This window comes from Heliangelus exortis, chromosome 1 (assembly GCF_036169615.1).
Source record: "Heliangelus exortis chromosome 1, bHelExo1.hap1, whole genome shotgun sequence".
Classification (NCBI taxonomy): domain Eukaryota; kingdom Metazoa; phylum Chordata; class Aves; order Apodiformes; family Trochilidae; genus Heliangelus; species Heliangelus exortis.
In genome coordinates this window covers 83,472,395-83,488,142 of record NC_092422.1, presented here as the reverse complement: position 1 = coordinate 83,488,142, position 15,748 = coordinate 83,472,395, and the positions used below count along the sequence as shown (strand labels likewise).

Sequence of the window (15,748 nt, the reverse complement as noted above, 5' to 3'; positions counted from 1 at the left end):
TTCAAAAAATGCAGGATAGTTGCTGCATAGGGTATATTGCGAGTCCCACTAATACTATTATTTAAGTTCAGGTAATACCACACAGCATGGAGAAGACTCCTTCAAACCTTCTGTGCACCCAGTTCCTGTGTAAACAGGGAGTTACACAGTTAGCAAATTGTTTAATAAGGTTATCTTCTGGCCTCCTGATCGGTAGGATAGAGATTTTTTTTGTGACCAGACATGACCCTAACAGTATAATGCAGTTTGCAACTGAACACATATCCCTTAGTGTAATTCACAGAATCATAGAATCACAGGGTTTCAGGGTTGGAAGAGACCTTTAAGATCATAGAGTTCCAACCCCCTGCAGAGGGGAAGAGAAAGAGCTTTAAGTCAGTAGCTACAGAAGAGTCATCAGTGAGCTGTAGCCTCTGAAAGCTTACCAGTGACCAGGAGAGAGTTGGCTGAGCAGCTTACATTCAAGTGAGAAGTAAAATTAAGGTGAGAGGAGCAATGGAATACAGCAGTGAAGAAGCTGGTTTATTTCTTACAGTAGCATTACAAAAAATCAGTTGCCCTGTGTGCAGTGGGGATGTTACGTGTGGTCATAGGGATGGGCTGGTGATGTTCATGTCATTGTGAATAGGGAGGGAAGTGGCCTGGGGACACCACAGCTGATGTCATCAGGTATGGCAAAATTATTGCAGACCTGAATTTATAATCTTCCCGAAAAGAAGGGGCTTTACCCTTTTGTACTACAGTTGCAGTTTAGCATTTTTGCACAAAACTGTGGGGCTCACAGTGGAGTAGTGCAGATCTATGTGGGAAAGGCATAAGGCTAACATCGTTGCTGAGGCAGGTATTAAAAGGGGGAAAAAGATACTAATATTTTTCAGTTAAAGAAAATCAGGTATGTTTTGGCAGTCACTTATGGAAGTCCTTACAGACAATGAGTATTCTGTCCTAACAAAGTATACTCTGTTCTCTGTCCCCATCATGTTAGAAGAAGGATATTTTTCATGTTGCTGGAATAAATGATTAAAAAAGATCACCTACAGCTATTGTTTATCAGATAGTTAAAAATGGTAATATTCACTTGAATAATATTTCCATTATATCCTTAATGCACTGTAACATGGATTGAAATAGGTATTTTCCTCCAGCAGATTGAAGAATATCACTGTCTTCTATAAAGGTTTAATTTTTCTGCTGATTTTTTTAACAGAAGCTGTGGGAAATGGCTGTCACCATGCTCAGTCATCCTTTTGTCACATCCTAAAGACTGTATTGATAGGTAGTTAACTAACAGCTTCCAGCTACAGATGTCTGAAACAGTCTTTGTGCTCTGAGTCATTAATTACACAGGCCCTGGTAGTGGATCTTTTGAAATACAGAGCAAAGCCTTGTGGAGGGGGATGGGGAGAGCAGGAGAATGTTTTCCATTCCCCCTTTTACGAATTGCAGTCTCTTCATCTCTATGTTTTCAACACTAAAGACTAAAGTTTTGAACTAACTTCCAGCCATCCTTTAATGTCATCAGCAATCAGTAATAGCAGTGTGTTTATGTAGCAGCAAACTGTTGACCTATCCCACTCTTGAATAAGCAAGCAGTGGGCGTTCAGAAACCATCCCTCTGTTTCTTCCCTCTTGTAGTCCCAAATTCAAAAGCAAATAAATGTAAGCTTTTAACAAACTCAGAGAAAGGCAGTTGAGAAGCTCTTTATTTTTTGTCAAAATTGTTAATATGGCCAGTCCCAGAACTATATTAAAAATAAAAACCAAAACTAAACTAAAATCTATTTCAAATCTTAGCATTTTGCTCCACAAAGTTCAAAGTTCAAAGTTAAAATTTAGCATTCCCTGGCTCACCTCCTGATGCCATGTCTGCAATGCCACTTCTGCACATGGAGCCAGAGCACCATTTGCTGCCGAGTAGCCAAGAAAACCAACAATACACAAGAATGTAGCTGAACAGCACCAAATTTTTATGAAAATTCCATTTCCCTGCCCACAATTTAAACCTCGCAGGTGAGATTCACCTATTCAATTCACAGCCCTTCTAAACAGCTTAAATAAGGCTTTTCATCTGATTTTTAGTAGTGACACTGGAATAAAAGCGTCAGAATAGCCATACAGAGTCAGATACCTTGCAATGTGTTCTAGCTCCAACTCTGGCCAGGCATTCTTACTAAATGAGAGTCTGATAATCTGGCTCTTACAGGATGGATTTTCCCCCTGGTAAAACCTCCCCAGCCATCAGCAATCCTGTGGGTTCCTCTGTTGGGGTTCATTTTGGTTTAGTTTTCTAACCTGCAGGTGGGCACCTTGCTTGCATCATAGATTTTATTGAAGTTTTTTTTTTTGTGGGGGTGGGTGGAGGGAAGGGTTGTGTTTTCACTGTGCATTTGCCTTATGTCCTCTGGTCACCTCCTCTGCATTTAAATACACTGGGTCTTTTTAGACCTGCCTTCCTTCTGCCAAGCTGTGGCCAAGGTGCTTAGTATGCTGTAGGTTGGCTGCAACTTTTTGCAAGGGCACAAAGAGAAAGACCTCAGCACTGTTTGGTTTAACACAGCCCAGTGGGCACTGCAGTTGGAGAGCCTCTTTGGCAGACAGCTGCTTTCTCTTGGTCTCTGTTTCAAAGCAGAGCTATTCTGATGGGGTTGATTTAGTGCCTATTGAATGCTGAGAGGCAGCTGAAATGACCAAAAAAAGCAGCCTTTCCAGGAATTCTTAAGTCCAGCTAAAAAGGCTGTCTGACCCCTGGGTTCTTGGTGAGTTGGTTCCCAAAGTAACCACATTTTTTATATTTAGACTTTGGAAATCCAAGCTGGTTCATACCAACCAGGCTTCTCGGCACACAATGAGCTTTCTGCTTAATTAGTTTCTTGAAACACTGGATCCCGAAATGCTGTTCCTTCTTTTATCCCACCATTATGTTTATTTACTGTAGACTGTCCATAGCACCATGGTGAGCTGTCACCACAGTAAACTAACCAGAGCCAGATGCAGCCTTGGTGAGGCTGGGTTATTTTCTGCCCTTATTCAACTGCACTTAGGGGTTACTGACAGCAGAGAGCTTTGCAGAGGAGGGCAGAGCTCTTGCTGGCTGCCTTGTGAGCAGGTTTTCACAAATAATGGGAAGATACTCTAAGAATAAGGGTGTGAGTAAGAAGCATGAGGATAGGAGGCAAAAAGTGCTCCCTACAGAGTGGATGCTTGAAAACCCTGCTCATCTGCAGGCTATAGCAGATGAAGGAAGGAAGAGTGAATGAACTCCCAAAATGAAAAAAACATGATGAAAAACTAAGAGCTTTATGCATCTTTGGTGAAGGGTGTTCTTGTAAAGTACAGGATGCTTCAAAAGTTGTTTAGAGGATTCTCCTTTTTTCATTGCTCCACTCCCTGTCATTGGAACCCACTCTTGCTTGCTACACATACTGTCTAGTAGGATCTACAATAAATCAACAGCTTTCTTCCCAATACTACAGAAGGAGATAAAGAAGATGTATTTTTCTTGTTTATTTACCAAAAGAATACAAAAAAATTAGCTTTTGTGTAAGGTAATTTGCAACATGCCTGATGTTTCCTGAATAATTTTGGTACAACACTTAACTTGCCTGTGTCTCCCCCACCCACTTCTGTGCAAAATTAAGATGGGAGCTCTCCCTATGGAAGTGCCTCACAAAGCTGCAGTGTTTGGAATCAGAAGAAAGCTCTTATAGTAGAAATAAAGAGAAGATGTTTTTTGAGGATCCCAAGTTCTTGGGATACTATTGGACATTTGAAGGGATGTAGCAGGGCTGCACTTGCCCTAGTTAAACTGGTAGAAAACATTCTGTGTTGCTTGTAGAATATAAGGGTCAATTGCATTGTTTTGTATATTCGATACTTTATAAAGACCTAAAGATTTTATCGTTGTTATTTTTTTTAAGAAACAAGCCAGATCATGTTTTGTATCTGCCTGCAAATGAAAAGATAAGCCACCCTTTAAATATAAGCGGTGTTTTAGGGATTGCTTTCTAATTACAGGTAAAGAGCAGTGATGTCTCTTTGTTAACTTTTAAAGCTAGTATGTGACCCTCTGGATTTAGACTTAATTTTGGACATAACCCAAGAGATGGTCAAAACCATCACACTAACCTATTACACAATGTCAGGGGTTGGAAGGGACCTCTGAAGGCCTTCATCACTGAGTCCAACCACCCCTGCCAGAGCAGGACCAAAACTAGGGCAGGTCACTCAGAAATGCATCTAAGCAGGTCTTGAAAGTCTCCAGAGAAGGAAACTTTTTGGAGAGCCTGTTCTAGGGCTCTGTGACTCTTACCATAAAGAAATTCTTCCTCATACTGAGGTGGAACTTCCTGTATCCTGAATCCATTGCTTCTCATCCTGTTACAGGACACAAGGAGAAGAGGTTGTCCCTTCCTTCTTGATGCCCAATCCTCATGTATTTATACACGTTAATTAGATCCCCTCTCAGTCTTCTCCTCTCCAGGCTAAAACCCCCCCAGGTCTCTCAGCCTTTCTTCATAAGGCAGATGTTCCAGTCCCTTAATCATCCTCATAGCCCTCTGTTGTGCTCTCTCAAGTAAATCCCTGTCCCTCTTGAACTGGGGAGCCCAGAACTGGATGCAATACTCCAGGTGAAGTCTCACTAGGGCAGAGCAGAGGGGGAGAAGAACCTCCCTTGATCTGCTGACACAGTCCTCTTAATACACCCCAGGATACCATCGGCCTTCTTGGCCACAAGGGCACATCGCTTTCCCATGGATAACTTGTTGTCCACCAGGACCCCAACGTCTTTCTCCCTGGGGCTGCTTTCTAGCAGATCCCCTCCTAACCTGTACTGGTGCATTTTGTTATTCCTTCCCAGGTGCAGGACTCTGCACTTTTTCTCGTTGAGCCTCATTGCGTTCCTCTTGGCCCAGTCTGTCCAAATCTTGCTGAATGGTCACACAGCCTTCAGGTGAATCAGCCAATCCCCCCAGTTTTGTCTCATCAGCAAACCTGGTGAGAAGACACTCTGTCTTCATCATCAAGGTCATTGATAAAGATGATGAACAGGACTGGACCCAGCACTGATCCCTGGGGGACTCCACTTGTTAGAGGTTTCTAGCCGGACTCTGCACCACTGATCACCACTCTTTGGGCTCTATTGTGTAGCCAGTTCTTAATCCATCTCACTGTCCATTCTTCTATCCCACATTTCCTGAGGTTGCTCACTAGGATATTATGGTAGACTGTGTCAAAAGCCTTGCTGAGGTCAAGGTCTTGACTACATCCAGTGGTCTCCCTACATCTACCCATTCTGTATATAGAAGGCTATCAGATTAGTCAAGCCTGATTCCCCTTGGTAAATCCATGCTGACTACTAATAACCTTCTTCTCTTCCATGTGCTTAGAGATGACCTCCAGAACGAGCCACTCCATCATTTTTCCAGGGGTGGAGGTGAGGCTGACTGGTCTGAAGGTGAAGGGGTCCCTGAAGGTGGGCTGTCTGAAGGTGGTCCCGGGGTATGCTATAACAGCAGGGCAAGAGGTGTGAAGAAAAGGCATAGCTGTAACAGACACACAGGTTCCCATTTCTGTGACATTTATTTCAACAGATACTGAACCTCCAAGAATCCAGTGCCCGAGCGTGAAGGAGAAAACTGCAGAGCCCAACAAACTGACAGCCAGAGTGTTCTGGGACACCCCAGAGGGACGAGACACTGCTGATGGGATTCTGACAGAGTAGGTGCAAACCTGTAGTCTTCTGCTTTTTCTTTTCATTCCTTGGGTCCTTTCGGCTGATGAAAGTCACTAGGTACCCTTTCCCCTTAATTTACTCAAGGTACTTATTTTAGCTGTCATATGTCACTGGCCTGTAAAGAATTGCATGTTTAACTGAATAAGTTGATGATTTGGAGGTGAATCTTTCAGGAACTGGTTTCTATGTGAAGGGTAGCAGATTGTTGTGGTTATTTGAGAGCTGAGGGAATAAACAAAATCAGCATTTTGGTTACGCATGTGAAATTTTCCAGAGTTTCTGTGTGGGTCTCATGGTCAGCAAATTTTCTTACAGCAAGTTACCTTGCATACATTACAATGAAAAGAGAATAGAGCATTGGAGGTAGCAGCAGAGGCAATTTTACTTGTCTTTAAAAAAAACTGTGGGAATTGTTTCACAAACTGGTATCTGCAGTCATCTTTAGGCTTCTCTCTGAAGCAGTGCTGGGTACTGTTGTCCCACCATTCTGCAGTTACCTTTAACGTAGTGTTTCTCTGAAATTCATTAGCTTTAAACATTGGATTTAAACAGAACCCTTTCCTCAACATTTCCTCATCAATTTGTATGGGTTCACAGTCATGTTTTCCACAAGTGTGAGGTGTGCTTGTATGGTACCACTGTCTCTGATTTTCCCATCATTATCATGTAGGATTTTCATCAATCTAGATTATTGTAATGGTAAGGGTATGGAAAATTTTTCAGTAAGCAAGTTACATCTTTTAGTGGTATATTAATCTTAAAATTGCAAAGTTGTAAGCTTAAAGATGTTTAAAATTGTAAATACAATATTATTGTGACATATATAATATATATTATTACGTGAATACAAAAAAGCTGTTGAAAGACACAATGATGTTGCCTTTTTATACTTATCATTTAACTAATATCAGAAAGAAGTATCCATTGCACCATTAAAATCAATATTGCTGTTAAAATCTGATGTAATAACTTTATGGCAATTAGCAGCATTTTAAAAAAAAATCAGCCTGATAAAATAAAATCCTTGAAAAGTGTCAGAATAAATGAATTTCAAAGTCTTTTTGATGAAGTTATGTCTGGCAGGCAAAACAAATAGACTTTGTCATACAAGTAATTGCTCCCAGCCCAAAATAGGTAATCTGTTGAATCTGTGAAAGTTTTTCCATAAATCACATCTCTGTTTTGTGAAATCTTGCTAAACTGTGATGTTTTATACAGTATGTAGTGCTATCCTTAAATGAACTGGGTCTTGTGGTCCTGTGAGTGGGTGAGCTTTTCTACTACATGGAACACTGGTCAGCCTCACTGCTTTGGTACTGAGGATTCATTTAACACATCTGAATTTCCTGCCACATTTGCAGGACAGGAAAACGTGCAGGACAGCTCCATGTGAAAATGCTGCTGTGGATCACCACGCCCTTCTGCTGTGACAATAAATCTCATTTTCTGTTCAATTTCTGTACATATGAACAGGAGCAGTGATAGTCATAGGAGCAGCCAGATGGAGTATATCTCTATTGTAAGAGGTTGGAAGTTTTCTTACATTCCACTGGCTCTGGGTTACCCTGCAGCCCTGACAGCGGATTAAAATGAGGGAGCATCAATCTCTAATTTCCCTTATGTAAGGAAAGGGAAGCTTGATTTCCCTCAGATATAACATGACACTTGGCTGCACAGTGGGTAGAAGTGAGCAGGTTCTGCCTGTTCTGCCTCCCTTATTTCAGCAGGGTGGGAGCCATTTGTCTGTCTCCAGGGTGGGCAGTTCATGGCAAGTTTCAATGCTGTGGTTTCTGCTGCCCAGCTTCTTCCTTTGCTTACTCTCAGTTGTGAGTCAGACAATCCCAGCATGCCACAAACATCACTCTTTGGGCATTTACAGCATTGTCAGTAGGCAAATACCAGTGAATTTATGAATGTCTGCCCTGTTTTTGTCTGTTTCAGTGTTATTTTGAAAGGCCTTTCACCGGGGTCACATTTTCCAGAAGGTGATCACAAAATACAATATACTGTGTATGACAGAGCTGAAAACAAAGGCACTTGCAAATTTCTTGTTAAAGTCAGAGGTAAGAATGATGTTTTACCCTGTATCTACAGTCAATGGTTGGCAACTGGCTTAGCAGGCAATTTGAGAAATGTCCTTATTTCTGTATTTGTCTGATGTGTGTATATATATATATATATATATATATACATATATATATATATATATGCATAAACTGTGTGGTTTTTTCAGCTGTCACTCACATCTATGAAGCAGGGCTGCCCTTTACCAAGTCCAGATCTTGAAATCTGGAGTTCAGTGTACAGAGATGATACCTGTAGGTTTCAGCCTCATCCCTCTTGTGCTCCATGACCTTTTGCCACCATGGTACCACGATCACACTCCTACACCTATGCATCTGTATCATTTCAGTTTACATATGAGTCGAAGGGTGGTTTTTTTGTTTGTTCATTTGGAGTTTTTAAGTACGTGCCTCTAATAATACAAAAAGCAAATGGAAAAAAGTCTTCTATATTGATATTCTGATGGTTGTGCTACCCTAGTAACACACAGGGTGATTCATGATTTGTTTTTTTTTTTTGTTTGTTTGTTTGGGTTTTCTGTCTCCTGCTCCAAGTCAGGCGCTGTGTGAAATTAAATGCCCCAGATAATGGCTACATCAAGTGTTCAGGTGATGGGAATAACTATGGTGCTACATGTGAGTTCTCCTGCATTGGTGGCTATGAGCTTCAAGGAAGCCCAGCTAGAGTATGCCAGTACAATTTGGGGTGGTCAGGAGTGGAGCCAACCTGTGCACGTAAGTGAGTATTTCACCGCTTTACCAGAAGGACTGCAAGAGCAATGGTTCTCATGGGCTTGAGAATTCAGGAAGTGGGTGTAGGGTGGAATTCAGCTGCAAATTTTAATGCCCTGAAAGAAAGAAGCTTTGCACTTCCAGCTGAAGTCTTTGCCACCTTTGGGTACTCTCTCCCAGGATGATGATGGTACCTTACAATTGATGGTGTGTTTTAGCTCTAAGATCTCAAAAAACTTCTCATTCTGGAGTCAATCCACCTTGCAAGCCAGAACAACCTAAGATAAAATTGTTGGCTTCAATGAAGCTAGTATTTCACCTATATCTTCTTTATTCCTTGTTCTTGTTCTTCTGCTGTCTAACAGCTTATGCTTTTAGAAATAGGTCTGTTTTCAGTATGCCCTATAACTTTTGTTTTAAATTTAGCCATGAATATTAATGTGAATGTGAGGACTGCAGCTGCACTTCTGGATCAATTTTATGAGAAGCGGAGACTGCTAATTATTTCAACTCCTACTGCAGCCAACTTTTTCTACAGGATGCAGTTGGGAATGCTGCAGGTAAAAACCACATTTTTGGGGGGGTGCAACTATTTTTTTTTCTTTAAGGAAAGACAGAAGATAAAAAGCTCTACTTTTTTGTATAAATCCACAAAATTCAGCTGTTAAATTTCAGTATCTGGCTGAAGCAGAAGTGGTTGTAGATTAGTCCTTTTTTACATGGATATGAGTTGGGAATGTCTCCCTAGTCTCTAATTCAGCTTGATTCTGGATTGACCTGCCTCTGACTGACCAGTTGCTGAATCCCAGGCAGTTCTGACCCTCTTCCATCCTTTCCAAATTAATTTAGTATGAACTTGTGCTTGATAATTGTTCCCTAACTCAGCTCCTAAAGAATCTGAAAAAAACCCAAACTATCCAGCATGTCAGTGGTTGCAGTTCATGCAAAGCAGGCTTAGTGACTTTGTAACTACAATGCAAGGAAGTGGGAAAACTTCAGAAATAACCAGTGCACCAGCAAACGAATGACTGGAGATTCAGTCTGGAAGTCATCCAGAGTGCTGGAGATAGCACTGGGGTAACTGCCCTTCCTATGTGTTGTAAATGAGGTAATCTTGCTAGACTTCAGAGATTTATCTCAGAAATGTATCTGTGTGCTCAGGGAAAGGAGACAGTCCTGCATTCTTTCACCTCAGCAAGTGCTTCTATCTTGTGTCTTATCTTACAGCTGTGACAAAATTCAGTATAAACAGTCTATGTGATATAACATGATGATGGTTTTTAAGTGCTGGCTTAAGTTACAGTTGCAATAAAACAAAAACAGCTTTTTCTTTTCTCCTGTTAGATTAACTTGGCAAAGAAATTCAATATATAGATCAAAATGCAATAGTTTAAAATACCAAATTTAATTACTATAGTACTTTCCCCACTTCTTGACAGTGGCATAAGAAAAAAACTCTCTGCAGTTCTCTTCCACTTCACATACCTTACATTTATTGCTCAATTAAATCAGTGGCACAGTCCTTAATACCCTACCATCTTTTCATGTCATTGCAAAGACAAGTTTATATTTCTCTTTGGTGGCCCCTCTGTGTTCATTTTCTCAGCATAGATAAGAATATGTTATTTAACATCCCCTGGAGTCACAAGGCTCTAGTTCTCCACGGTGAGAATTAGAGACTTTTCAAAAGTATTCTCTGCTTTCAGTTTAAACTATCTAACACAAGGAGATCAAGATTCTTTAGGAATGCTTACTGCATGCTCAAAGCAACTGCCTGTACTGACAGCTAAAACACTTTTTTATTCTTTCAACCCAGCCAGCACAGTGTGGTTTAGACCTCCGACACGTTACTGTAGTTGAATTGGTCGGTGTCTTCCCTGCACAGATAGGAAGAATAGGTGTGAAGCTCCTGCCCCCTTCACTTGCCCTGCAACTCAGGTAAAGTAAGCTCATGCTACTGTTGTTTGCACCTTAGCATCTCTGGCATATTTATTGCTTTGATTCTCTGCATCTTACTCTCCAAATACACACATTCTACTCTAATATACACAGCTAGACACTGGAAGGTGGATGTTGATTAGTAAGTTTTAGGATTGGCTTGCTGTCTATCTGTGCAAGAGCTACTGCAAATTAATAGGCAATTGGTATTTACTTAGTTAAGAGCACTGACTTCAGCTTGTTTCACATTTAATTGGGCTATGACCCATTTAAATGTGAAACAAGTTCTATGCCACTCTTTCAAGTGCCTTCCTTGACCCTTTGCTCAAACTGAATGAGTTTCTGAATTTGTTTGAATTCTCTGTGAGTCCCTTTGATCCATTACAGGTCTATACTTTTGGGTGCTACTACTGAAAACACTTCAAGTACAACATCTTCTGTCATATGTCTGTGGAGGTAGAGTGAGTTTCAATTTGGGACAATAAAAAACACTGACAAAGCAGAGGGGTTTCTTTGATTGCAAAAAGCATAAGCATTTGTTCTTTATAAAAAGTAAAAGAGACCACAAAGAGCCTCTCTCTTGCTCAAAAAAGTAAAAGTACTTTTGCTAAGTCAAAATTATTTTCTTGTGTCTCTCTAGAAACAGTAAGCTCTGGTAACACCTTATTCCCTGCCTTCTGCAACGTTTAATGGGCTACATTTTCGAAACTGGTATGGTGTAACCTGCTCTGCACTTAGTGCAAATTAGCTTTCTATTTGATTTTTGTTTTTTCTCTGTTGTTACTGCAGTTTGTGAATTATAGCATTCCATTTCTGGGAGGCAATTAAATCAAAATTAACATCTTGAAGAAAGGTACTGTCCAGAATTGGCAGTTAATAAACTAATGAGCATATATCCCCAGTTAAAAATTTAGAAACCTCAGAAGGGTAGCATTTGGATTTGTACAAGCTAAGCATTTCTCTTAGGTGAGAGGAAGCACAAGAGGAATATAGTTTCTTATCACCATAGCTTAGCTTCAAATTTATTTTACTTTGAGTTTAATAACCAAGTTCTTTAACTGCAACAAGAAGATAACTAGAGCACTCAAACCTGTTAGAAAGCTGAGGAAGGTCTATTTGATGCTTCCCACCTTACTGAAATCCTCCACAGAACCTCTTCTTTATGGCAGCTTTCCTGTCCTAACATCACTCTGTCAAGGCTGCCTGAGTTTATTTTCCCCACAGCAATTATCTTGACAGACTGCATGTCTGAGGATCCTCTAGTTCATTACTCTTTCAAGCAAAAGATTGAAAGTGCACCAAGGATATACTTGTGTATACACCTCCAGGGTTCAAATGACCCCTTTTACCTCTTAGAAGGAAGAGATTCTGACATGCTTAGCAGCAGCTTTTGTCCTCCTAAGTTGGAGTTACTATCAAGGTGATGTTTATTGTTAGGAAATGATGAAAACTGAATCAAAAGATTTTTTTCCTGCTTTTTTTCATTGTGGTTTTATACTATGTGCCAGCCAGGAGAGGGAACAGTCTACCTGTAAGTCACAGAATCACAGTGTTTATGTTGGAAGAGACCTCCAAAATCCTCCAGTCCAACCTTTGACTAACACTGTAACCAACTACTAAACCATCTCCTGAAGGACCAGGTCCAAATGCCTTTTAAATGCCTCCAGGGATAGTAACTCCACAACTGTCCTGGGCCATTTCAACGCCTGACAGCCCTCTCAGTGAAAAAATATTTCCCAACATGTAGCCTCAAGTCTAGCTCCTTCACAGTGCATTTCTTTAGGCAACAGGTATAGTAGTTTTTTTGCTTTACTTTTTTTTCCCCCTCATGTGATAGCAATAGCATGTGCTGTACTAACAGTCAGCAGTCTGAGAAGAAAATAGAGCTGAGTGTGGTTACCTAGGCCCTTCTCTCATGGTAAGGTACAGATGCAGACAACTGCTGTCTACCTGACTCCTTTTTCTTACAGCTGAAGCAAAGCTGACCCAGTGTTAGCCCTCTCTGAACATCTGCCTCCTCTTGCTTAGACCCAGCAGGCTGATTCTGCCATTTAATAGCTTGAAGAACCCAGGCAGTAGGACAAAATGAGTTCCTTGTTTTGCAGGCTGCTGCTGAGGATCCCCCATTACAATTTCAACATCGTGGTGATGGACAAGCACGGAATGGACAAGGAGCGCTACCCCTTCCCAGCAACGCCAGCCGAGCTCTTTGCACTTATTGACAATTTCCCCTTGAGAAAAGAAGAGATGAAACTGCAAGCAGAAATTGGCCAGTCATGCCCCTAATTGAGGATGGCAGGGTTTGGAGTTGTCAGTGAATTCTCCCTTTGGTGCTACACACAGCATGGCTTTTTTAATCACTGATGTACAGATTTTTTGTGTGTGTGTTGATAAGTCCCTCTGTCTGTGTAGCTTCTCTGCATAGAAGTATGCATGATGCTTTTTTTGTACTTTCAGTTCATTTAGAGAAATGTGTATGTAGGATTACTGCCCGATGGAATTTCTTGTACAGACAGCGAAGTACTGCGGCACGGCTCCAGAAATGTATTTTAGATTTTTCTTTCAGTGTAAAATTGGGGTTTATTTCTTACTGTTGATAAGTCTTTTTCTTAATAAAATATTGTTTTGCAAACAGATGGTTGTCTGAAAATCTGAGGCTAATGTCTGTCATAATGGTCTGCAGAGAGGTATTTTGATCCAACATTTGAGTTAACGCATTAACTTTTATCTCCAAGAGGAATTTAGTAACACAAGTAACCCAGCAGTGTCTTTCAGTTTCACTAGTAATATAGTCAGTCACATACACAAAGCTTAAGACAAATGCAACACAAATACCTCTTTTCAGCAGCAGTGAGGAAAAAACACCAGAGTGGGATTATGGAAGCCATTGACAGAAGAAATAAGATAAAGGACCAGTAAATAGTGTAGTAGATGGGCAGTAATTACTTTAAGCCACATACTGGAGTGTTTGATAGAAAAATATGCTGTTACCTGTCATGCTTCTGGCTTTTTATGTCCAAAGGAGTAACAGATTTCTTTCCCCTCTGCATCTTGGAGACAGACCAGGCTGTTGATATGATGGCAGGGAAACATTAATTGCAGGGAAACTGAATCCAGGCTTTGTCATTTCCAGAGCTGGGTAAATATTTGTTTTCAAATCATCATATACAAATTAACCAAAAACGCTCCCTGCTCAGTAAAAATTGTTACGAGCCATTAAAAAAAATAAAACCAAAAAAAAAAAAAAACAAGATTTTTTTTACTGGTTCATTGCAGCCCACAATCTTGAAATTCTGCAGGAAAAAATATACATTGTGCATGAAGAAAAAAACATACAAGGAGTGAAAATCGTGAGTTGCAGCTTTGGTCACCTGCTTATAGGATCCAATGCAGAATTTGACATGGCTGAAAAGCAGCAGTCCAGTGCCTGTGCTTGTTCATTCTTGATACAGTCCTGCTTTTATAGCCAAATGCTTGCTTGCCTTTGATGATAAGGTGCATTATTTAATTTTACTCTCTGGTGTCAGCAGAGGAACAGTTTATCAGCATCCTCAAAGCAGTCCTTACCAAAGAACTGAGTCGTGCACCTGCTGAAATTAGCAAACATCTTAAAATAAGCTTCTCCTTCAAGTGAATTAAAGGGAATGAATGAGAAGAGAGGGAAGTCAGCCCTGACATAGGTAGCAAAAGCTCAGTTATGGACTAAAGTAAGTGCAACAGCACCAAGGAGTGGTAGAGGGTTATCTTCTGGACAGGGTAGGCTACTTCTGGGAGTATCAGGAGACATTTAATGGATACCCAGGACTAGGAATGACAGCATGGCTGGCACAGTCCTGATGATGACTGCCTGCAGTGCTGTTGCAAAGGCAAAGAAGATCTGGATACACCCTGAACTCTGCAAGTGGTGATGCCAAGTTTGCAAAGCTGAGCAATGGGACAGCGAGGGGACCCTGACTGAGAGTTTCAAGAGTTGCTGTTAGGAGTAAGATACAAGACCAGGTTTGCTGACAAAACCAGAAACAGTATTTTTGGTTCAGACCTTAGCCAAACCAAAAAGCAAGCCTTGGACCCACTGTGAGGAGCAAAGAGGATGCTGACAGGAACAGCTGTAACCCAAGTTGCCTTTCTTCTGCTGCCTGTGTAATAGGGGTGGCTAAGAAAATGAAGCGTGGCTCGGGGCACACCAAATACCTGAAGTGTTACACATGGAACAGAGACAGCCTGAGGACACATCCATACATATAGTGTGTTAGACACAATTCTCTGGCACAGGTGTTTTGGTATGCCTATGCTTATTGCATGAATGTACAGGTGGACAGGGTTCCCCCCCCCCCCTTTCCTCATTCAAAAAGTACAGCAACTGATTTCCAATTATTTTAAATTAAAAAAAAAAAAAAATCAAATTGGTCTGATTTCTCCACTGTTTTGCTGCAAGGCCAGTTTGCTGGTGTTCCATTTCAATTTAGGTACAGAATCAGTGCATCCAGCCCTCTTTCATGACTGGCTGAACAGGAGTGGGGCTTTATGATTGCTACAATCAGGAAAGTGATTGCAATCACTAGGCTGTTACAGGAAATTGAATTAAGTGCATGAGTGATTGGATTACTAGTTATAGTTGTACACAGAACATCTATTAAAACCTTGTGATTAAGAAAAGCTGTTCTTGATTAGTTATATAAGGTTTCTGGCATTTTCTGTTGTGCATTTTTGTGGGGAGAAACAGAACAGTGAAAAACATCATGTGCCATGGCTTTTGGAGTCAAAACAGCCTGCTTGTATGGTATGCAGGGATGTGGCAGATTGGCCTTTTGGGAAAGGAATGTTTGAATAAGGGACTTTGTATTTCTGGCTTTAGCCCAGCATCTATTTATTCAAACAAACTTCCAAATATTCAAATATATTCTAGTAATTCATCCTGTAGCCTTTTGTTCCCCAAGCATAAACAAGGTATAGTATCTACACCAGTGCATTTATTATTAACTTTTAACAGGAAATTCTGCTCCCTCAATCACACAGGGTGAAGTATTTATTGTACTACTGATGGGGCTCTTCTTGCCATAGGTCTAATCCTACCACTGCTCTCAAAATGCAGATACTGTTTTAAACACAGATTCTAGTTGGGAGGATTAAAGGCTGTTTCCAAGAAGCAAGACCTGCTCCAAGTCTTGTCATTTTTACTCCCATCTCCAGGCTCTTTGTTGCAGGAGATGTGACAGATCAAACCATGTGGATGTAGCCATGGGCTGGAGGTTCTTAAACCAATGTGAAGCTGTTCTTCAGT

The 15,748-nt window shown here is 40.8% G+C and overlaps 1 protein-coding gene across 2 annotated transcripts in view; it reads left to right on the top strand.

The window, feature by feature from the left end:
* Nucleotides 1-13,101, top strand: part of SRPX (sushi repeat containing protein X-linked) — a 47,785-nt gene extending 34,684 nt beyond the window's left edge. For both annotated transcript variants that reach the window (XM_071750857.1, XM_071750846.1), the window contains 6 exons: nt 5,592-5,718; nt 7,676-7,797; nt 8,353-8,532; nt 8,956-9,089; nt 10,346-10,467; nt 12,573-13,101. In XM_071750857.1, the coding sequence (XP_071606958.1) occupies nt 5,592-5,718; nt 7,676-7,797; nt 8,353-8,532; nt 8,956-9,089; nt 10,346-10,467; nt 12,573-12,753 (866 nt within the window). In that variant the 3' untranslated portion in view covers nt 12,754-13,101. The remainder of the gene's footprint in view (nt 1-5,591; nt 5,719-7,675; nt 7,798-8,352; nt 8,533-8,955; nt 9,090-10,345; nt 10,468-12,572) is intronic.
* Nucleotides 13,102-15,748: the final 2,647 nt, after the last annotated feature.